This window comes from Panthera leo, chromosome F3 (assembly GCF_018350215.1).
Source record: "Panthera leo isolate Ple1 chromosome F3, P.leo_Ple1_pat1.1, whole genome shotgun sequence".
Lineage (NCBI taxonomy): Eukaryota > Metazoa > Chordata > Mammalia > Carnivora > Felidae > Panthera > Panthera leo.
Genome location: NC_056696.1, coordinates 6992863 through 7010053, shown reverse-complemented (window position 1 = coordinate 7010053; position 17191 = coordinate 6992863). Strand labels below are relative to the sequence as shown.

General features: G+C 53.7%; 1 protein-coding gene across 5 annotated transcripts in view; it reads left to right on the top strand.

Annotated features, from left to right (window-relative positions):
- The window catches only part of SDCCAG8 (SHH signaling and ciliogenesis regulator SDCCAG8), a 258511-nt gene extending 242964 nt beyond the window's left edge, over positions 1 to 15547 (top strand). For 2 of the 5 annotated variants that reach the window (XM_042926493.1, XM_042926492.1), the window contains 3 exons: positions 5132 to 5258; positions 13556 to 13765; positions 15215 to 15547. In XM_042926493.1, coding sequence (XP_042782427.1) covers positions 5132 to 5258; positions 13556 to 13765; positions 15215 to 15244 — 367 coding nt within the window. In that variant the 3' untranslated portion in view covers positions 15245 to 15547. Of the gene's footprint in view, positions 1 to 5131; positions 5259 to 10228; positions 10322 to 13555; positions 13766 to 15214 lie in introns of those variants that run through there. The other 3 variants (XM_042926498.1, XM_042926494.1, XM_042926496.1) reach the window with 3 other exon arrangements.
- The last annotated feature ends 1644 nt before the right edge of the window (positions 15548 to 17191 follow it).

The following is a 17191-nucleotide window of genomic DNA, read 5'->3' as shown; positions in this document are numbered from 1 at the left end:
GGGAGGAGGGTCCCAGTCTCTGCCGAGGGTGCCTTTCCGCCTTGGGAAGCCTGGTTCTCTTGGCCTTGGGAATTCCCTCCTCTCCTGCGGTCCTCCGGCCACTGCCTCGAGCCCCTTCCATCCTCTGCGTCCCTCTTGCTCCCTTGTCCTCAGAGAAGCCCCTCTTCAGAATAGTCTCCCCTCTTCCATCCTTATAATCAGGCTTCCACCACGCCTCCCTACTGATAGGGCAGGCAGCCGTGGCCGGGCACGTCCACAGCGTGTTCCACAGCCAAGTGGCATCTCACACAAAGACCCCCCCACTTCCTCCCAGAAAGCCCCTTTTCCCCTAAGCTCCAGGTCTCCTCTCCTGGCTCCCCTCCTTCTGTCCCCGTCTTCTGTCCCCATGGCTTGCTATGGCTTGCTGGCTCCCTGTCCTCTGCTAGCCTGTAAAATGTGGCTGATCCCCAAGGCCCTGCCCTGGCCCTGCTCCCTCACTGCTGTACGTGTGCTTAGCCAGGAAGCTCATAGGGGGCTTATTTATTTTGAGAGAGGGGGAGGGAGAGAGAATCCCAAGCAGGCAGTGTGCTGTCAGTGCGGAGCCCCACGTGGGGCTGGAACCCACAAACCATGAGCTCATGACCTGAGCCAAAATCAAGAGTCAGACGCTTAACCGACTGAGCCACCCAATACCTGTATTTTTAACAAGCGTGAAAGTCTCTGCCAGGCTTCCCTGGGTGAATCTTGCCCCAAGTTCATGGCCTCGCCTCTCAGCAGGTTTGGCCAGCACAACCAGAGATCCAGCCAGAGCTGTCCCAGGTGCCGGGCCCCAACTGCTGGGTGGGTGGGTGTCTCACAGGTGCCTCACCCTGGCCCCAGAACTCCCACTCCAGGCCTGCCCTTCCTCCCATCCTCTCTTTCCCCGTGAAGGACACCACCATTATGTGGACGACCAGGTCCGTATCTGTTAGTTTGGCTGCAGAGCTGGCTGGGACCAGCCTTACCCCTGTGAGCAGCCTGCAGACTGTGGGCCAGCCACACTGCCCAGCTCACAGTTCCAGACAGCATGGCCTTTGCAGCCTCTCTTCTCATGGGGGGCTCCCTGCCCCTCCCAGACACCCCCATTCTTTTCACGTCCTGACATACTGGCGGAGTGGCTCGAACCAGCCGTGTATCTTTCTGTGCCTGGGTTTCCTCATTCTTAAAGTGGGGATAATGAGTTTCTGCCCGCGGGATTGTTGTAAGCACTTAGTGCAGCGCCTGGCACGTAGTTGGTGCTCCAAAGATGCTGGTCTGTTTTCCTTGATGGGCACAAGCCTCCTCTACCCCTCACTTGCCCGGTGACCACTCGCTTTCCTGCTTTCACCGGCCCCGCTTTCAGGACAGCACCTTTTCATTTTCCAGCTGGTCTCTCCGGAATTGGCCGGGAGGCCCCCTGAAGGCAGGGACCCATTGTGATTGTTGATGTATTCCCAGTATCTACCTTAGTACTCCACACTTAGATGCTTGCCAAGGGTTGGCTGGTTTCCTGAATTAACTCCATGAATCAACCATCCATTAACAATACTTAAGGACACCAGGGCACTGGGCCACCTGGGCGGCTCCATCGGTTAAGTGCCCGACTCTTGATTTTAGTTCAGGTCATGATCTCACGGTCCGTGGGATTGAGCCCCACATTGGGCTCTGCGCTGACAGCTTGGAGCCTGCTTGTGATTATTCTGTCTCACTCTCTCTCTCAAAATAAATAAATACGCTAAAAACAAAAACAAAAACACTCAGGCACTGCCTAAACGTGCCTCCAAGCTTGACCACTTTTGTATGGCTTTGTGCAAATTAATCGAACCTCTTAGCTTCAGTTTCTCATCTGTAAAATGGGAAGCTAGCACCTACCTTTTAATGAGATAATCACCATGGAGGAATAAGCACAGGGCTCAGTTAACATTAGCTGTTGTCGGTGGTGGCAGCTGAACACGTGCACTTAGAAGGACAAAAATGAGAGCAACAACCAGTGTGGAAAATACAAGACAACTTTTGTGTCCTAGGACACCCCAAGGTATCTCTTCTGAGTAATGGAACATCCATGAACAGAGTATAGGCAGGGTTGTGTGGTGTTTGGGGAAGGCTGTCCCCAAAATAACTTTTTATTGTAAAAACAATGTCTTCCCAATATTCCTAATAGGCCTTGAGAGAGCTGCTACTGAAATATATTTCAGTAACAAAATCCCTTTTATCTAAAATCTAGGTAGGTTTCTTTCTTTCTTTCTTTCTTTCTGTCACCCTTTTAACAAATGTGGGTTTGGGTTTGTTGTTATTGTGGTTTTTACCTTTTCTGAGCTTGTGATTGCCTTTGTTGCTGCACATGGAGTGCCATAATAGAGGCTGACCCGAACAACATGTCTTTTAAAGGGAGAAAAGCACCCCAAGGTTGACTGCGTGGAGTGTTCAAGTCGGTTCCAGCCACAAAGCTAGTGGGGGCTTCAGCCTCGTTGAGGGAGGGCTGGGCCCTCCTGAGGCCCTTATTCCCCAGATCGGTGGTCCTTCTGCTGCACAACCCAGGCAGCAGTTTCCTGCTCTGATGCCCAGTTCACACCCAGGGACTGGATTCATCCAGGCTGGGTGGGGCCTGGGCGCTCTCAGGTAATTGCCGCAGGGATCCGAAGCCTACAGTTTGCAAAAGGCTGCCAACAGAGCCTGATTTAGGTTCCGGGGGGCTCCAAAGGGGGAGAGTCTAGGCAGGAACTGGCCCTGATTCTGGCTGTAAGCCAGTGTGGCCAGCCCATGGCCGGTATTTTGTGCGATGAGAGCAGGGTTTGGCTCAGCCCGGAGCTCTGGATCAGGCAGCCACCTCTTTCCAGGAGCCCAAAAACACATACTGAAGCCATCAGTCCATAGGACTGTTTTCCCATTTGATCAAAGCACAGGGCAAGGGACCACATGGAGAAAGGCCATTCTTGGCGCCTTGTTGCCTTTAAGCCTTAATGGTGTCATCTATTTATCACATGTTTCTGTTACATTTGTTTCCAGCGAGCATAAAGCCAGTGGGTTACTACCTCGCTAACTCTTGGCCTGTGGCTGTCTCCACACCCAGGACTTGATTGGAGGGGGAGAGCCACCCAAGGGTTTAGACAGCTCAGCTGCTAACAATGATGCTTTTCGCCTGATTCAAACATCCAAGTGTTAGATTGTGTGCTTCTCAAGGAAAAAGGCTGCTCTCCTCTCTGCATCATCTCCGGGACCCACTCCGGTGCTGGACAGCAGAGTAGCTGCTCAAATGAGTGGTGGCTGCCTGCATCTGTCGGCTCAGTCCCGGCAGAATGCCCCTGCCTGGCGCTCACCCCCACCCCCGCCCCCAGCCCACTGGCCCGGCTTCTAGGCCGCCCTGGGATGCCCTTGCCTCCCCCAGCTGCGCCCGGTCCAGGACGCAACGCAGGGAAACTCCTGTTTGGTCTGACGCCAGTGGGGTGGTTTTGAGGCTGCTCTCAGGAGAAACTGTCTCTGTGTGACAGTGGCGGTGGGGACAGAGCGGGCTTCCCAAAGCCCCAGGTGCCCTGGCCTCACCACGATCGGAGGAAGGGTAACAGGGGCCGGGGGCATTACTGTGTATACAGAACAGGAGCAGGAAAGCACTCACACTTGGATGGAAGATCCTTGTGTTCGGTTCCAGGGACCTGGGAGGCCGATCTGGGCTGGAGCAGCTGACCCTGGCCCGGAACAGCTACAGGCTCAGGAGGAAAGAACTAAGCTCTGCCCTTGGCTCTTCATGCTCTTTCTCCAGAACCCGCAGAAGGCTGGAGGCCAGTGGGCGGGGCATGGGCCTGTGGGCGGGGCCAGACAGCGGTCTCCAGCTCAGGGGGGCGGGGCCGGCTTTGTGAGCATGCGCGCCCTGCTGCCTGGGCGCCCACCGGTGTTTCTCGGTTTCCCGCTCGCTCCCCGTCGCACTTGCCGGTGTGGGAAGTAGCCCGCGGTGTGTGAAGAGGAGGGAACCGGGGTGGGGACTGGGGCAGCAAGTGTGCTGTCAGGGGCAGCTTGAACGAAGGTGCCCCCAAATCCATCCGAGGTTGAGAAGGGCGGGCGGTACGTAGGTGCCGTCTCGGAAACGGAAACGGACAGGGTTGCACGTGGCACAGGCATCCGGGAGAGTGCCAGTAATACTAGAAAGTCGTTAGGTTTCCTGGAGTGTAGTTGTACCACCTCTGAGGTTGCTGCCTCGCTGCTGGTGAGGGCGCCCTCCCACCCCTTGGTTGTGCTCAGAGCTCCCTAGACTCGCAGGAAGGTTAAGGGGGCGCCCCGACTCCGGTGTCTGCAGATTCGGAGAGGTCACTGACTCAGTGTTGGACATGTAGCTTGGAGTTTGAAATGCATCTTGAGCTTTGAAAATCCCTTTCTTGTGAAAATACAAGTTAATTTCACCGTTGGTGCTTTAGTGGGTGAAGTCTGTGAGGAAGGGCGCATGACACATCCAGCTTCTTTCCAGAACAGTTGTGGGTAGTTATGCAACTCTAAATTTAATCCAAAGCCTACATTCCCAGGGGCGAGCGTGCTACTGGCTGTAGGAAGCCGTCTGTGGACAAATGAGGATAATAGTTTGAGTGAATTAGCAAGTCTGGAGAGGAGGGCCCATCAGCAGAATGACAAATTTAGGATCTTTAAAGACATCTGGTCAGCGATGCCGGAGCTCGTGATTGACTGAGTGATTAATAATGGAAAACCCTTAGTTCAGTGTTTCTGCTGTCCCTCGCCCACTTGCCCAGCCAGGGCGGGCTGTCTGCTCCAGCCTGCCAGCAACGTCTCCAGCTGAACAATGGAGGCATTTAGGCCCCTCATCTTTGACCCTGGTGAGTTTACGCTTTCAGTTTTTCTTCTACTTATCCAACTTGTCTGTGTGTTTCCTAATTGACAACTCCGTTGCAAAGGCTCTTAATGCCGGTTCACATTTGATACGATTCCGTTCCACTTAGCCCACTGCTAGCCAGCCACGGCCTCACACCTCAGGGTCGCCCTAGACTCACAGCTCCCGGTTCACCGTCTGGAGCTTACCGCAGACACAGGCAGCCATGGAACACGCCGGAGGGCTGAAGTTGGGCATGGTCCCCCTTGCTCTCTGACACCTATTGCCCCCCGGGCCCTAACTCTGCGGTGGATTTCTCTGCAGGCTGAAGCAGCTGGACAAGCACGGCCAGGCCACGGCCCTTCAGCTGGTGCAGCTTCTCAACAAGCAGAATCAGCTTCTGCTGGAGAGACAGAGTCTGCAGGAAGAGGTGGGGCGTCTGAGATCCCAGGTACTGTGCAAACCCAGCACGGGGGCGGGAGTCCTCAGGGCTGGCTCACCGGCCAGAGAACACAGCAGAATCCGCAGGCAGGGCTTTTTCTCCTTCCTTTCTTCAGTGTTGCGTCTTTACAGGTGAAATGCCCAGCGATCACATTGGTCCATTAGTAACCCGGGGCGGGGTGGGGGTGGGGGGGAGGTAGTTCCTGAAGACTGTGATGGGCACGGGGCGGGGGGGGGGGGTGAGGGGAGGGGGGGACAGAGACGTGTGGGTCATGGGCCTGCCCCCTTCGGTGAGCTGCAGTCTGTGTGGGAGAACAGACCCGGCAGGCCACAGACACCACTGCCCAGGGGTGCTGGCGGTGGAAGGGTGGGGAGGGTGGTGAGCATTCTGGAGGTGGCGGCTTTGGGCTGCCCCCGGAGGGAGGATGCGTTTGCTTTGAATCAGGTGAGGAAAGAGAGGCCGCTGGCTAGGGGGCCTCTGTGAGCAGAATGCAGGAGTCCTGTCCCAGGTCAGGTGCCTGGTGACCGAGCGAAGATTCTGAGTGTTTGCGGGCGCCCTGGCTGCGCTGCAATACAGAACGTGCCCTTGAACGAGCCTGCGAGATTGATCGTGCCTCCATTTCGTAGATAGGGAAACTGAGGCTCCAGCAAGCCTGCCCAACTAGCAAGTAGGACACTACCAGTGTCCTATCAGAGGTTGACTCCACAGCCCAGGACCTCCCTGTTGAGGTTAGCTCTGGGGCCACCAGAAGGGATGGTGGGGAAAGGGAACAGCCAGGTGAACTTGGAGTGTGGTATGAGACCTTTCTCTCCTAAATTGGTTCTCTTCCTGTCAGACAAGCTGCACTTTTTGCCCCACCGAGCAATTTGTTAGGATGATGGCGGTGGCCTGTGGGCTGGCCCTGGCCTTAGCCTTGAATTAGGATTGCAGCCAGGTGCTCTGTGAGGGCCCAGGGACGCCACACAGTGAGTGCTTGGATGGATGATTAACGGGAAGAATGTATCTGGAGATGAAAAGGCTGGGAAACTGTCTCTCATAATTCCTTCAGAATAACCATGTGCCCGGTGGGTAGCGGGGAGCCGCTCTCCTCTGAGTGAATTTTCCCACTCAGCACAGGCAGTCCCTCTCTAAGGACTCATTTCTCCAAGGTAGCAGGTGAACACCTCCAAGGCCTGGGGCTGGGGACCCGCCCGGCCACTCTGCTCCCCGTGCCGCTGACTCTGCCACACCTCATGCCACAGTCCAGGAGGTTTGCAAACAGAAAAGTGTGAGGAGCATGGGTCCTGGGGCCTGGTTCACACAGGCCAAGGCAGGATCTCTGGGAGCAGGGCCTAGGAATCTGCATTTTAAGCAGCTGGTTGGGTGATTCTGAGGGACACGGAGGTTTGAGAACCTCTCAAGTGATTGGAGGCAGAAAGAACAGAGCAGGATTCCAGACTGTGCCAGTGTCGTGAGGCTCAGAACAAGTCACTGGAGTCTCTTCTGAGTCTCAGTTTCCACATGTGCCGGGGATGGGGTGGGGGGGGTGGGGTGTGTCACATCAGCCTGACTCAAAAGGGATGTCAGAAGTGTTCAGTGAGTGCAGCCCTGAGGTGCACGGCAGAACCTCTTGCACATAGTAGGTCCAAGAAACGTCAAGGCTTTCCCCTTCCCCTCCCTTCGCAAGACTGGAGAAGGCCCAGAAGAAGCCCAGGGAAAGCCAGGGAGGGGGCTGGCAGCGCTGTGCCCACTGCGCCCCGCGCTTCTCAGACGTGCTCAGGCCCTTCCTGCTGCCCCCCGCCCCACACACACACACGCTGAGCTGGGCCCAACCTAACTGTCTGGGTGCGTCCCACAGGAGGCCCTGTGTGGCACCAGCCAAGGGTTGAGGCCACTGGCTGTCAGGCAGGTGATGGGGCTCCCGCCACACGCGGTAGAGGAACAGGGACTCCTAGCAGGAGTGAATCCTTTGGCTCTAGAAGCCAAGAGCCACTTCAGGACGCACATTGTGGGGAGTGTTCTGTACAAGCTCCGAGCACATGGCAGCTTCTGGACCAGATCGTTACCGGGTAGGGTTTCCCTTTTAACTCCCCATCTGCCTACCTTACAACCACTCAGATCTTAACATGGACCATCAATGCTTGAAACCTCTTCCAGGGCTTCAAAAACCTAATTACCAAATGGATTGCAAAATTTTCATAAAATGCATTTAAAAAAAAAAAACAAAAAAAAAAACGAACAACCCAAACCTCAAAAAATTCTCAGAAAACCGAGCTGGTCTTTCTTCTTTTGGCTGAAGCAACAGAGATGCTTTGACCGTCCTGAGTTATCTGATACCAGCCATCTGGCTCATCTCTAAAGGGGTCTTTCAGATTCACAGAGTGCATTTGGAGTTATTTTAATATGAACATGACAAAAGGAATTTCATAGAGGGAGTCCTGGCTTTCGGTAGCAAACACTAGTGTTCAAAGAAGAGGCAGGGGTCCAGTTTTGCAAGCTCTCTGCTGAATATCTAAGCTGAAGGCTTACTCTTTCTACCCAAGTGTGGCATTAGACCCACTTGAGCCATGGAGTAAGCTGGAATTGTGAGGTTAGCCTCCAAGTCTTGACATGAACAAGGCCGCTGTGTGCCCCCAGCAGGGACATCAGAGGACACTGCCTGCTGACGGTTCTGGAGGGTTCGGCCACAGTTCCTGTCTTCCTGGAGAGACTGGTTCATCTCTGGGTTGGAGATGGCTTTGCTAAAGGCTTCCATTTTCTCAGCCTGGATAACTTAAGCATAATGACTTAATTTTGTATGTCACACTCTAAAAATCTCTGTCCACTCAGAACCCCAAAGAGAATGGAGATTTCCTGGCCACCCCGAAGCTGAGTCCCCTCCCTCTGATCTGCTCCCATGTACTGAGTCCTGGGCCCTGGAGCAGGTGACAGGGCTCGGGTTGGCCTGTGGCCTCTGACAGGAAACAGCTAAGCCTGTTTAAAAGGCTCCAGTATCCTAAATCACTTCTGCTTAAGTTCTGGAACATGGGCAGTGTCTGCATAGGGAGCTGGTCACAGTCGTAACCAGGCTGCAGTGACATTTCTACCCATGAGGATTCCCATCTTCCCCTCAAACGCTGCTATGGTGCAGGGAGCCAGTCTAGTGCGGAGTGCGGGGCACGGGGCACAGGGTGCTGACCACTAATCTGCCTTGATCTTAGTGTGACTAAAAACGTTGGCTTGATTACTCTCCTGCCTCACTCTGCAGGTGGGGGACTTCTAGAAAATGGCTTAAAAATTTGTTTTAATGTTTATTTTGAACAAGAGAGGGAGAGAGAGAGATTATAAGTGGGGGAGGGGCAGAGAGAGAGAGAGAGAGAGAGGGAGACACAGAATCTGAAGCAGGCTCCAGGCTCCGAGCTGTCAGCACAGAGCCCGATGCGGGGCTTGAACTCACGAACCGCGAAATCAGGCTCGAACTCATGAACCTCGAGATGATGACCTGAGCCGAGGTCCGGATGTTTAACCGACTGAGCCGCTCAGGCACCCCTAGCAAAGGGCTTTTGTTAAAATGTCTTGAAATGGCTGTGCTGGTCAGTGTGGAGAAACAGAGCCTGAAGACGGTCACCCAGCCTGACTGCAAACAGGGCCCCATACCATCTCCCCAGGCACAGCAAGTGGCTTCATTACAGGCGAGGCTGGGCATATGCCCTCCGGCCTCTTCTTTGGGGAGAGAGACCGTGGTAGGGGTAGCATGGGGGTGATGTCCAGATGAGGAAGCTGGGCCCCAGGGGTGGGCAGCTGGGACCAGGGTCGGTGGTCTGTGACCCAGTGCCCGGGGTTCTAACATCTGGCCAGGGAGGGAGATGCCAGCTAGTGAGAAAATCAGAGTCTTTTCTTGGGGAGGATTGTCCATTCAGAGGATGGTTTTATACGCCAGGAGTTTGTTTATATACTCATTGGGCAACAACTTGGGGTTCAGCAGATTTGTGTTTTCTGGTCCCCGCCACCTTTGCCACGCACGACCTGTAGGGCTCCATCCTCAGTGCTCAGGGGGCACCCTTTCGTCCCTGCAGTTGAGGCGCTTGTGCGCAGGACGCATCCTGAGACTGACTTATCGGTGATTAATCAGTTGGCCCTGTGACTTTGGAGTATTCTTGGCAGTGAATTGACTTTCTACCCTGATTCGAACTTGTGCACGGATCTAGCAGCCATATGTGGTTATATTCAGAATCATGGACATTATCTCGTTCCACCAAAGGACCCAAGCAAGAGGGCTGAACCCAGATGAGGGGCAGGGTGAGGCCCCTTTGTTGACCTGATGCAAGGGCAGGATGGCCTCAGAAATGTCAGCATGGCCCAGGGCTGCCAGGCTGGGGTCCAGCTGAGGAGGGGGTGCCCGCGGCTTGCCCAGGATGGGACCCGGAGGTGTGTGTGGGATGGCAGGGGTCCTTCCCCAGTCCTGGGGGCTTCGCCCGGCTCACGTGGGTGTCTTCCTGGAGTTGGCTACCTGCAGGACAGATGGTGCCTGGATAGAACAGCAAATACACTGAATAAAATAAATTAAAAAAGCCTCCTCCTGAACCAAGATTTTTTTGGAAAGAATTCTAAATAGATGAAAACAAACAATTTGATTTCAACCAAATTGTTGTTTTTTTGTTTTTATCCTGATTTTCACCCGAATTGTCAGTCTCAAAAATAAACACTGATACATTCCCAGAAAATATTTTTCAAATAAAAACTGACTCTGTTAAAGTTTGCCCTGATTCTTTCAAAACTGTGTACAAGACACTGTCAACCAAAGTGACTTGCATATTTTTTTAAATACACTTGAACATATGCAGCTAAAATGTCATTAACTCCCTGCTGCCTGAGTGTTTTTCAAGAGTGACACGAGACCCCGGTGTCTGTTTCTGACATACGGGTCTTGCGACCCTCAGGGAAACTTCCCCAAGCAACTCAAATCACCGAGTTTAACTTCCGTTTTGTGTTTTTGTTTTTTATTTTTTTTTTCACTGAAGGCCCACGTGTGATTAATGTTGAAAAGCACATAAGGCTTCACTGAAGACAGACCTGCTATTCCGTTAACAGCTCACTTTGTCCGTGACTGAATGTCGGAGTAGGACGCATGGAAGAAAAATAAATCGAATTTTCTGCTGCTGCAGACACACTTGCTCCACTTATTGCTTCCTGAGTCAGTACATTTTGCAATAGAAATTCACAATCAAGATTTTAAAGGGAGCTAAATATTTTAATCCAATCAGACAAGTGAACAAAACACTGAATATTACATGGAGCAGAGAGAAGTGGTTCTTGCCTTTAAAAGACTGCAATCCCGTCACATTACAACCCCAAATGTCAGTGTTGTCTTTATTTCTAACGCTTTCAAACACGAGGCAGCCAGAGGCTCCACTCTCTGCTGTTGGTGACACTGTCTGTCCTTTGGGAATTCGTAAAGTCTATTTACCATGGAAACATGGTTCCTATAAAACACAGACACCTGCCCATGTGCAAAGAAAGTTCTCATGACTTGCGGGATTCCAGGAAGCTGGAAGATGACAAAGTCGGACGGCATGAGGCATGGGACTCCTGCGTCGTCGGAGCTCTGGAGAGGGGAGGGGCGTCCTGGCAGTCTGACCCCTGCGGCCAACGCACCGGGCTCCCCGGTTCCCCACCCCGCCATGCCACGCGTCCCAGGCCCGGCTTGAGATGCTGTTTTCCGGAAAGCCAAGGATTCCTCCTCGGCCCACCTCCATTCTGCAAGGAAGCTCTTCCTGCCTCTACCTTTTCCTTTCTCTGGCTTCTACAGCCCCTTCCCTCTGTGGGGCCCAGAGGCAGAGAGCCAGGCCGATGGTCTAGGGAAGCCGGGACTCTGACCTCTGCCTGCACAGGCCTGTCATTGTCAGGGGCTCGGCGGACTGCCCGGTGTGCGGGCGACCCGGCTTTGCAGCTGCCGACCACCGGGTTCTGGGGTGCCGGAGCCGGGGGACGAGGCAGGGTTGGGGTCACTTTGCTGGACTCTGCTGACCTGGAGGCAGTCCATCGAGGGCCCCGTGGGTTGGGGGAAGGCTCACCTCTGTGGCCCTCCTGGCCACGTTCCACGACGTTCTGCGGAGGACTGGTGAGGGCACCCTCCTCCTGAGCAAATCGGTGGCCTCCCGCAGCTCGAGTGGCTTGGGAGTGCCAGCTGGCCTCCCAGATCTGACTTCTACTTGATCCCACAGACAGCACACCTGGTGGCTTCTGTGCTGCTTCGCTGGGCAGGTCACAAGAGCATTAACAGGCCTGGACTTCGAGGTCCAGCTGCCGAGGTTCAAATCTCAGCTCTGTACCACTTGGGGTAAAATGTTTAGCTTTCATATCACTCGGGTCCTGCTCAAAAGCAAAACCAAAACCAAAAAACAAACAGAAAACCTTAATAACAGAACCAGCTTCCCTTGAAGAGGCAGCCCCCGCATCACCCGGCTCCCACACAGGTGACCATGAAGCCGGCCGGGTTGGCGGAGATCACGGTTGGCAAGACAGGGCCACTGGATCAATCGTTCGGCATCCTTTCTGTCCAGACAGAAAAATCAGGCCCAGGGAGATGAAGTGCACGGAACTGGGAAGTGAACGGCAGGGAAAAAACTTCTCGAGAAAGTGGTATTCAGGCCCTGGGCCGCAGGCTGCATGGAGGGGTGGGTGTCCATCCGACTCTCCCGGGGCAGAGCCTGCAGTGAGGCCCTGGCTCTCCAGCAGTAGGTACTGGTGGCTTCTCTGGACCTCAGGACAAGGCTCTAAAATGCCCCCAGCTAGAGGTGGGGAAGGGACTCTCCTCTCTCTGGCTAAAAATAGATGCTTTCTTGCCAGAGGCACAAGGAACAGGACTTTTTTTTTTTTTTTTTTTTTTAGTGTTTATTTTTGAGAGAGAGCAGGGGCGGGCAAAGAAAGAGGGACAGAGGGTCTGAAGTTGGCTTTGCAGTCAGATGCGGGGCTCAAACTCACAAACCGTCAGATCACGACCTGAACCCAAGTCGGACACTTCCCCGACTGAGCCACCCAGGCTCCCCAAACAGGACCGTTTTTTGACTTGGCCACACTGACACAGAGAATGTGAAAATGAGTGAGGCTGGTGGGGGGGCACTAGTGAGAGGTGGAGTCCACAGAGAAGGGATGCAGAGGGAAACTTGGGTCGGGCTGAGGCTGAGCAGGCACGTTCTGTGAGCCGGGATGAGGTGGGCTGTGTGCTTCCGGGTCACAGGCTTGGGAACAAGGCGGCAGAAAAGGCTCTGCTCAACCCCACGGCATGGTTGCCTGGGGAACAATTCAAGTCACCCAGAGAGAGACTCATTTTTTAAAGTCAAAACTTCAGAAATAAACACAAAGGTCAGGGTTTATGGAGAGAAGGCTCTCGTAGGATTTAAAATGAGAACAAAGGAAATGGGCTAGCAGTAGCAGGCATGTAGATGGGGGAGGGGGGAGCGTTTATGTCATCTGTGGACAGTGTTCTAGAAGAGCAGGTGCCAGGGTACCCTGTGGGCCTTCCTCTGTCTTGGAGGGCAGCCATGGACACGGCCGATGTGGCCACACTGCCCAGGCATGCCACGGCAAGGGGCCTTGGTGACAAGTTGAGAGGCAGAGGTCTGGGAGAAGGTGGCCGAGGGCTCAAGCCACAGTTGGAGCCAGCTAATGTCCCACGGGCATGTGCATCCTCATTGTCCCTTACAGCCAGGCCCGCATCGTGGTGGTAAGGACCACGGACCCAGCTTTCTGGAAGTCAGCAAGGCTAATCTCCCTAAGAGGTGATGGCAGACGAGCAGGATTTGGGCAGTAACTAATGCTTCTCGGTCTCTGGACATGCTGCGGGATGGGGGAGGTACCGAGAACTGTTCTTTACTGAAGATCCAGCAAACTGAGGGTGACACTTGAGTGGGGAATTAGAGACCGAGTGGTGATGTCATCGGCTGAATTAGTCATTCTGATATTTACTGAATGCTTGCCATGGGCAGGGCAGCCGTGGGCACTGGGGATGGAGAGTGAAAGGCAAGCACCATAATGGGAAAGTCAGGACAGGCTTTGCATCAGGACCAAATAAAATACCAAACCAGCGAAGAAATAGTGACAGGCGATTTGCTCCAGGGAGAGAGACCGTTCACGTCGGGGACCTCACATCTGCTCCGACAGGGCCCCACGGGGCCATGGTGGCCGGTTCCCAGGCAGAGGCCCGAGTGCCAAGAGGGGACGAGTCGGGCAGGAAGTTACTAGATGGGCCTGGGGCACAGGCACTAGGAAGACTCATAACGAGAGGTGCCAGTTTCCTGGAGCTTGGTTTAAAAAAATTCCCGCGACACCTTTCCTTTCTACTTCAGGTCTTAACCACTACTCTACCGTGCGAGTCGCGGGCGTGTGTCTTCTACCCCAAGTTCCGCTCCATTTGCGATATGCCTGTCGTGGTTTCTGCTTATCCTTGCACTGAGACGTTCCTGGAGTCTCTGAAGTTAGGAAGCGCCCGGCCCGCAGCCTGCAGTCCCTGGGTGGTGCCACACCAGGTCAGCTCCGTCCAGACTGGACAGCATCAGGTCTGGATGGAGACCCCACGTGATGGTCCACTGAGTGGGTGGCAGCCCCCGGGCTGAGTGTGTCGCTGGGGGTGGAAAGGAGCCCTTTCTGCAAGGGCTCTGGGGCAGTGGACTCCTGCTGGCCTGCTCTGGAGAGCCCAGAAGCCCCCCGGGGCCCTAAGGAAGAGGGCCCCTGAGCCCCAGCCCCCCACCCAGGGCTGCACACACACACTGAGTGCTTCCTCACCATGCCGCGGCCCCCGCCCTGTGTACCGAGCCCGGTGGGCCGCACATGTGACATCCTAATTCCCCGTCTCCTCACAGACTTGCTCCCTGGAAAGGCATCATCAGCGTCACACACGCTGAGAAACCTACCTGACACGTACACGTTACCTTTTTGCGTTTTTTGAAAGAGACGACAGGCGGATTTTCCTAGTTCTCATGCGTGAATTCTGGTCTTTCACTCACTGTCCTGTCTCGGAAACCCTCGAGTAATTGTGACCGAAACTGGGTTCCCAGGAGCCCCCCACCCTGATTCTAGCTCAGGAAATCTGAGAGTGCAGAGGGCGTGCAGAGCCCGAGGCCCACGGGTCTGTCTTTCTGGAAGGTGGTTTCCAGCCACACAGACCAGACTGCCTGCCCTCCTAGGGACCTCACTCCTCGAGGTCAAGGACTGCCTTACTCATCTTCCCACGTGGTGCAGGGTGGGTGTGCCCTGTTCTGTGGAGCAGGACCATCTGCAGTGGTTTCTGGCACCACTTCCGGACATGGTTTAAGCTAACCTGAGCGGCCCCGTTGCCGGCCAGGGCAGACGAGAGGCTTCTCCACATCCCTAACCTGTGCCTCCCTCAACCCGATTTTCAGGAGCTAGCTTTGAAACATTTATTCCTGCTCAAAACTAAGGCCAGATACACCGAATTCCCTCTTCCAGTGCGTGGGAGGTGGTTTCCACGGGGGAAAAAGTGGGTGTGTGTGTGATAATAAATTGTCTGCAGCTGGAAATTTGGAGGTTTTAGCTCGTTTTGATTTCACTAGGAATTTCTTAGGGACACTCGGCCTACATCCTGTTTTTTGTTCTGCTTTACCAGCTGTAATGTCTGAGCAGTTCTCAGTAAACAGATTCTGGCATGAATCAGGGTCTCCTTTCCTGGGCAGAGAAGTGGTGGCCCTCCAGCCACGTCCCGTCATCAGACTGCCTTACTCCCAAGACAGATGCCTGCAGTACAGATGTGTTCAGATTTAAGGCCGTAAAACAAAATGGGTTCCCTTCAGTTCCTGTCTGACAGGGGCTGTGATCCAAGGTCAGGGGGAGTAACAAGATTTTCGTGCAGTTGGTCATGTACAATTTCTCTATTTTTAGCAAAAGAATGTCTTCCTCCTTAGAAGAGGCACCTGCACCAGCGAGAAGACAAATCACAGTGAAGAACGTGATCTATTTAAACTTACTTTTTATTATCATTTTTTTTCCAGTTACCCAGCATGCCACAATCTGATTGCTGACCTGGATGAAACAGAGTGAAATAAATGGTTTACAAAGAGATATTTACATTCATCTGATTTGTTCGTGAGATGCCACAGAGCACCACGACCTTCCCGGTGGCCGGCGCCCCGGACGGCAGCAGGCGGCCAGGTCAGCCGCGTCTACTGCCCAGCGGTGCCCGTGTGGCCAGGCCCCGCGCCGGACCAGGAGACCTCCTGCAGTTATGTTTGCAGAAATGGCTTGAAGTTAACTGTGTTCTGATAAATCTGCTCATTTGTATCCTGTTACACATGTGAATTTCAATAAATGAACTTTTTTAAAGACCTGAATTGAAGCGTTTCCTTTTTACCTTGTAGTGATGAACGAAACACACCAAAAAGGCACATATTTTAACTAGGCCAAAGGGCATTAAGGACCAGACTTTCTTCCTGCCACTCACGTTTCTCTCCCTCCTCATGAGCTAGACACCGTCCTTCCGCTTCTTAACGCTCTGAATCAACATCTCGTAAGGCTCCATCGTTTACCATCCTGCTAATCTGTGCACAGTCAGGAGACGCCAGGAAGCGCTGTTCTCCTGTCCGCTCCGTCAACAACAAGAACAGACAAGAACGCGTCTTCGGCTTGGCGGTTTGGGTTTCTTCTTCAGTGTGCGGTTTGAGAGGAGCCTGAAAATGTACTTCCTGAAGTGACACAATTGACTTGGAGTTCTATCAGATGTCTGTAAACAGATCATTGTTTTAGCTTCAAATAGTATTTCTACGATACACAGGTGAGCCCTCAAATGCTGGAAAGTAATAAAAATGGGCGCTGAAGATGCTGGGTTGTCTCTGAGGAGGACAAGGATACACCACAGGCTGCAGGCAGGACAGGGCCCTGACCTCAGGCCGCTCTCCCGGCTGGCAACCCAGCACCCTCGCCCTCGCCCTCAGCGTCCCCCACCCGTGCCTCTCAGGACGGATGGTGGGGGTGCGGGGGGTGCGGGGGGGGATTCAGCGTTGGAGGTGGGGTAATGATACACACGCAAAGACCGTTCAAAAGTCTCTCGAGCACGGACGAGTTCAAGCCTGAAAGAGCAGAACGTCTACTCGGATCCAGTTTTCGATCTCCTCAAATGTGCTAGACATAAAGGGTGTCGCAGAAGGTATGTTAATTGTCCCTAATTCTGTGTTAGGACTACAGTAAATAAATGACACAATTCTAAAAATAGCACCTTTAAAGAATTGTAAGAGGTCGCTTTATTTTAGCCTCCTGGATGTGTCAATCCCAGTGGTTTTGAGAAGAGCACGTGGAAGCCTGCCCTCAGGTTTGGCTGTGTGACACACACACGCATGCCTGACTCACTTTGGTCCCAAAGCCGTTCCTCTACTTAGCTTAGTCCCAGAAGCCAAGCCAAGTTTCTACGATAGCAGGCGTATGAGGTAAAATCGGAAAAAGGCCCCATCCAAAATGCTTCCAGGTAATCAGACTGTGGTACAACCGCCCTACCCGTCTAGCGGCCACGACAGAGGTGGTTAACCTGCCGACACACGCTCTCAGAAGGGAAGCGTGCGGAGCAACGCGTTCCGCATTCTCAGGAAGACGTCACCGCCGAGCGACGCTCCTCAAGAGAGTTCCGGGTCCAGACCATCTGCTGTGAAGACTGTTAGGTCCTGACTGAACACATCTCCAAGGAGACCCGGTCCGTCCCTGACTTCATGGGAGACCTGCCCCGAACCCACCGCGGCGCGGTCGGCGTCTCCCCTTCGGAAGCGGCCCTTCGAGTCTGCACGACCACACTACTGCCACGTCACCGAAGTAACAACATAATCCTGTGTGTGCGTTCGGGGCTACAAGAAACTGCTGTATTTTCCTGTCACATTTTATGTAGGGTAGGTTAATACCAGCTGGAGCTATTAAAAATCTCTTTGTTTTCCAGAAAAGATTTTCTGAGATTACAGAACCACGTCCAACAACAATAAACAGAGAAG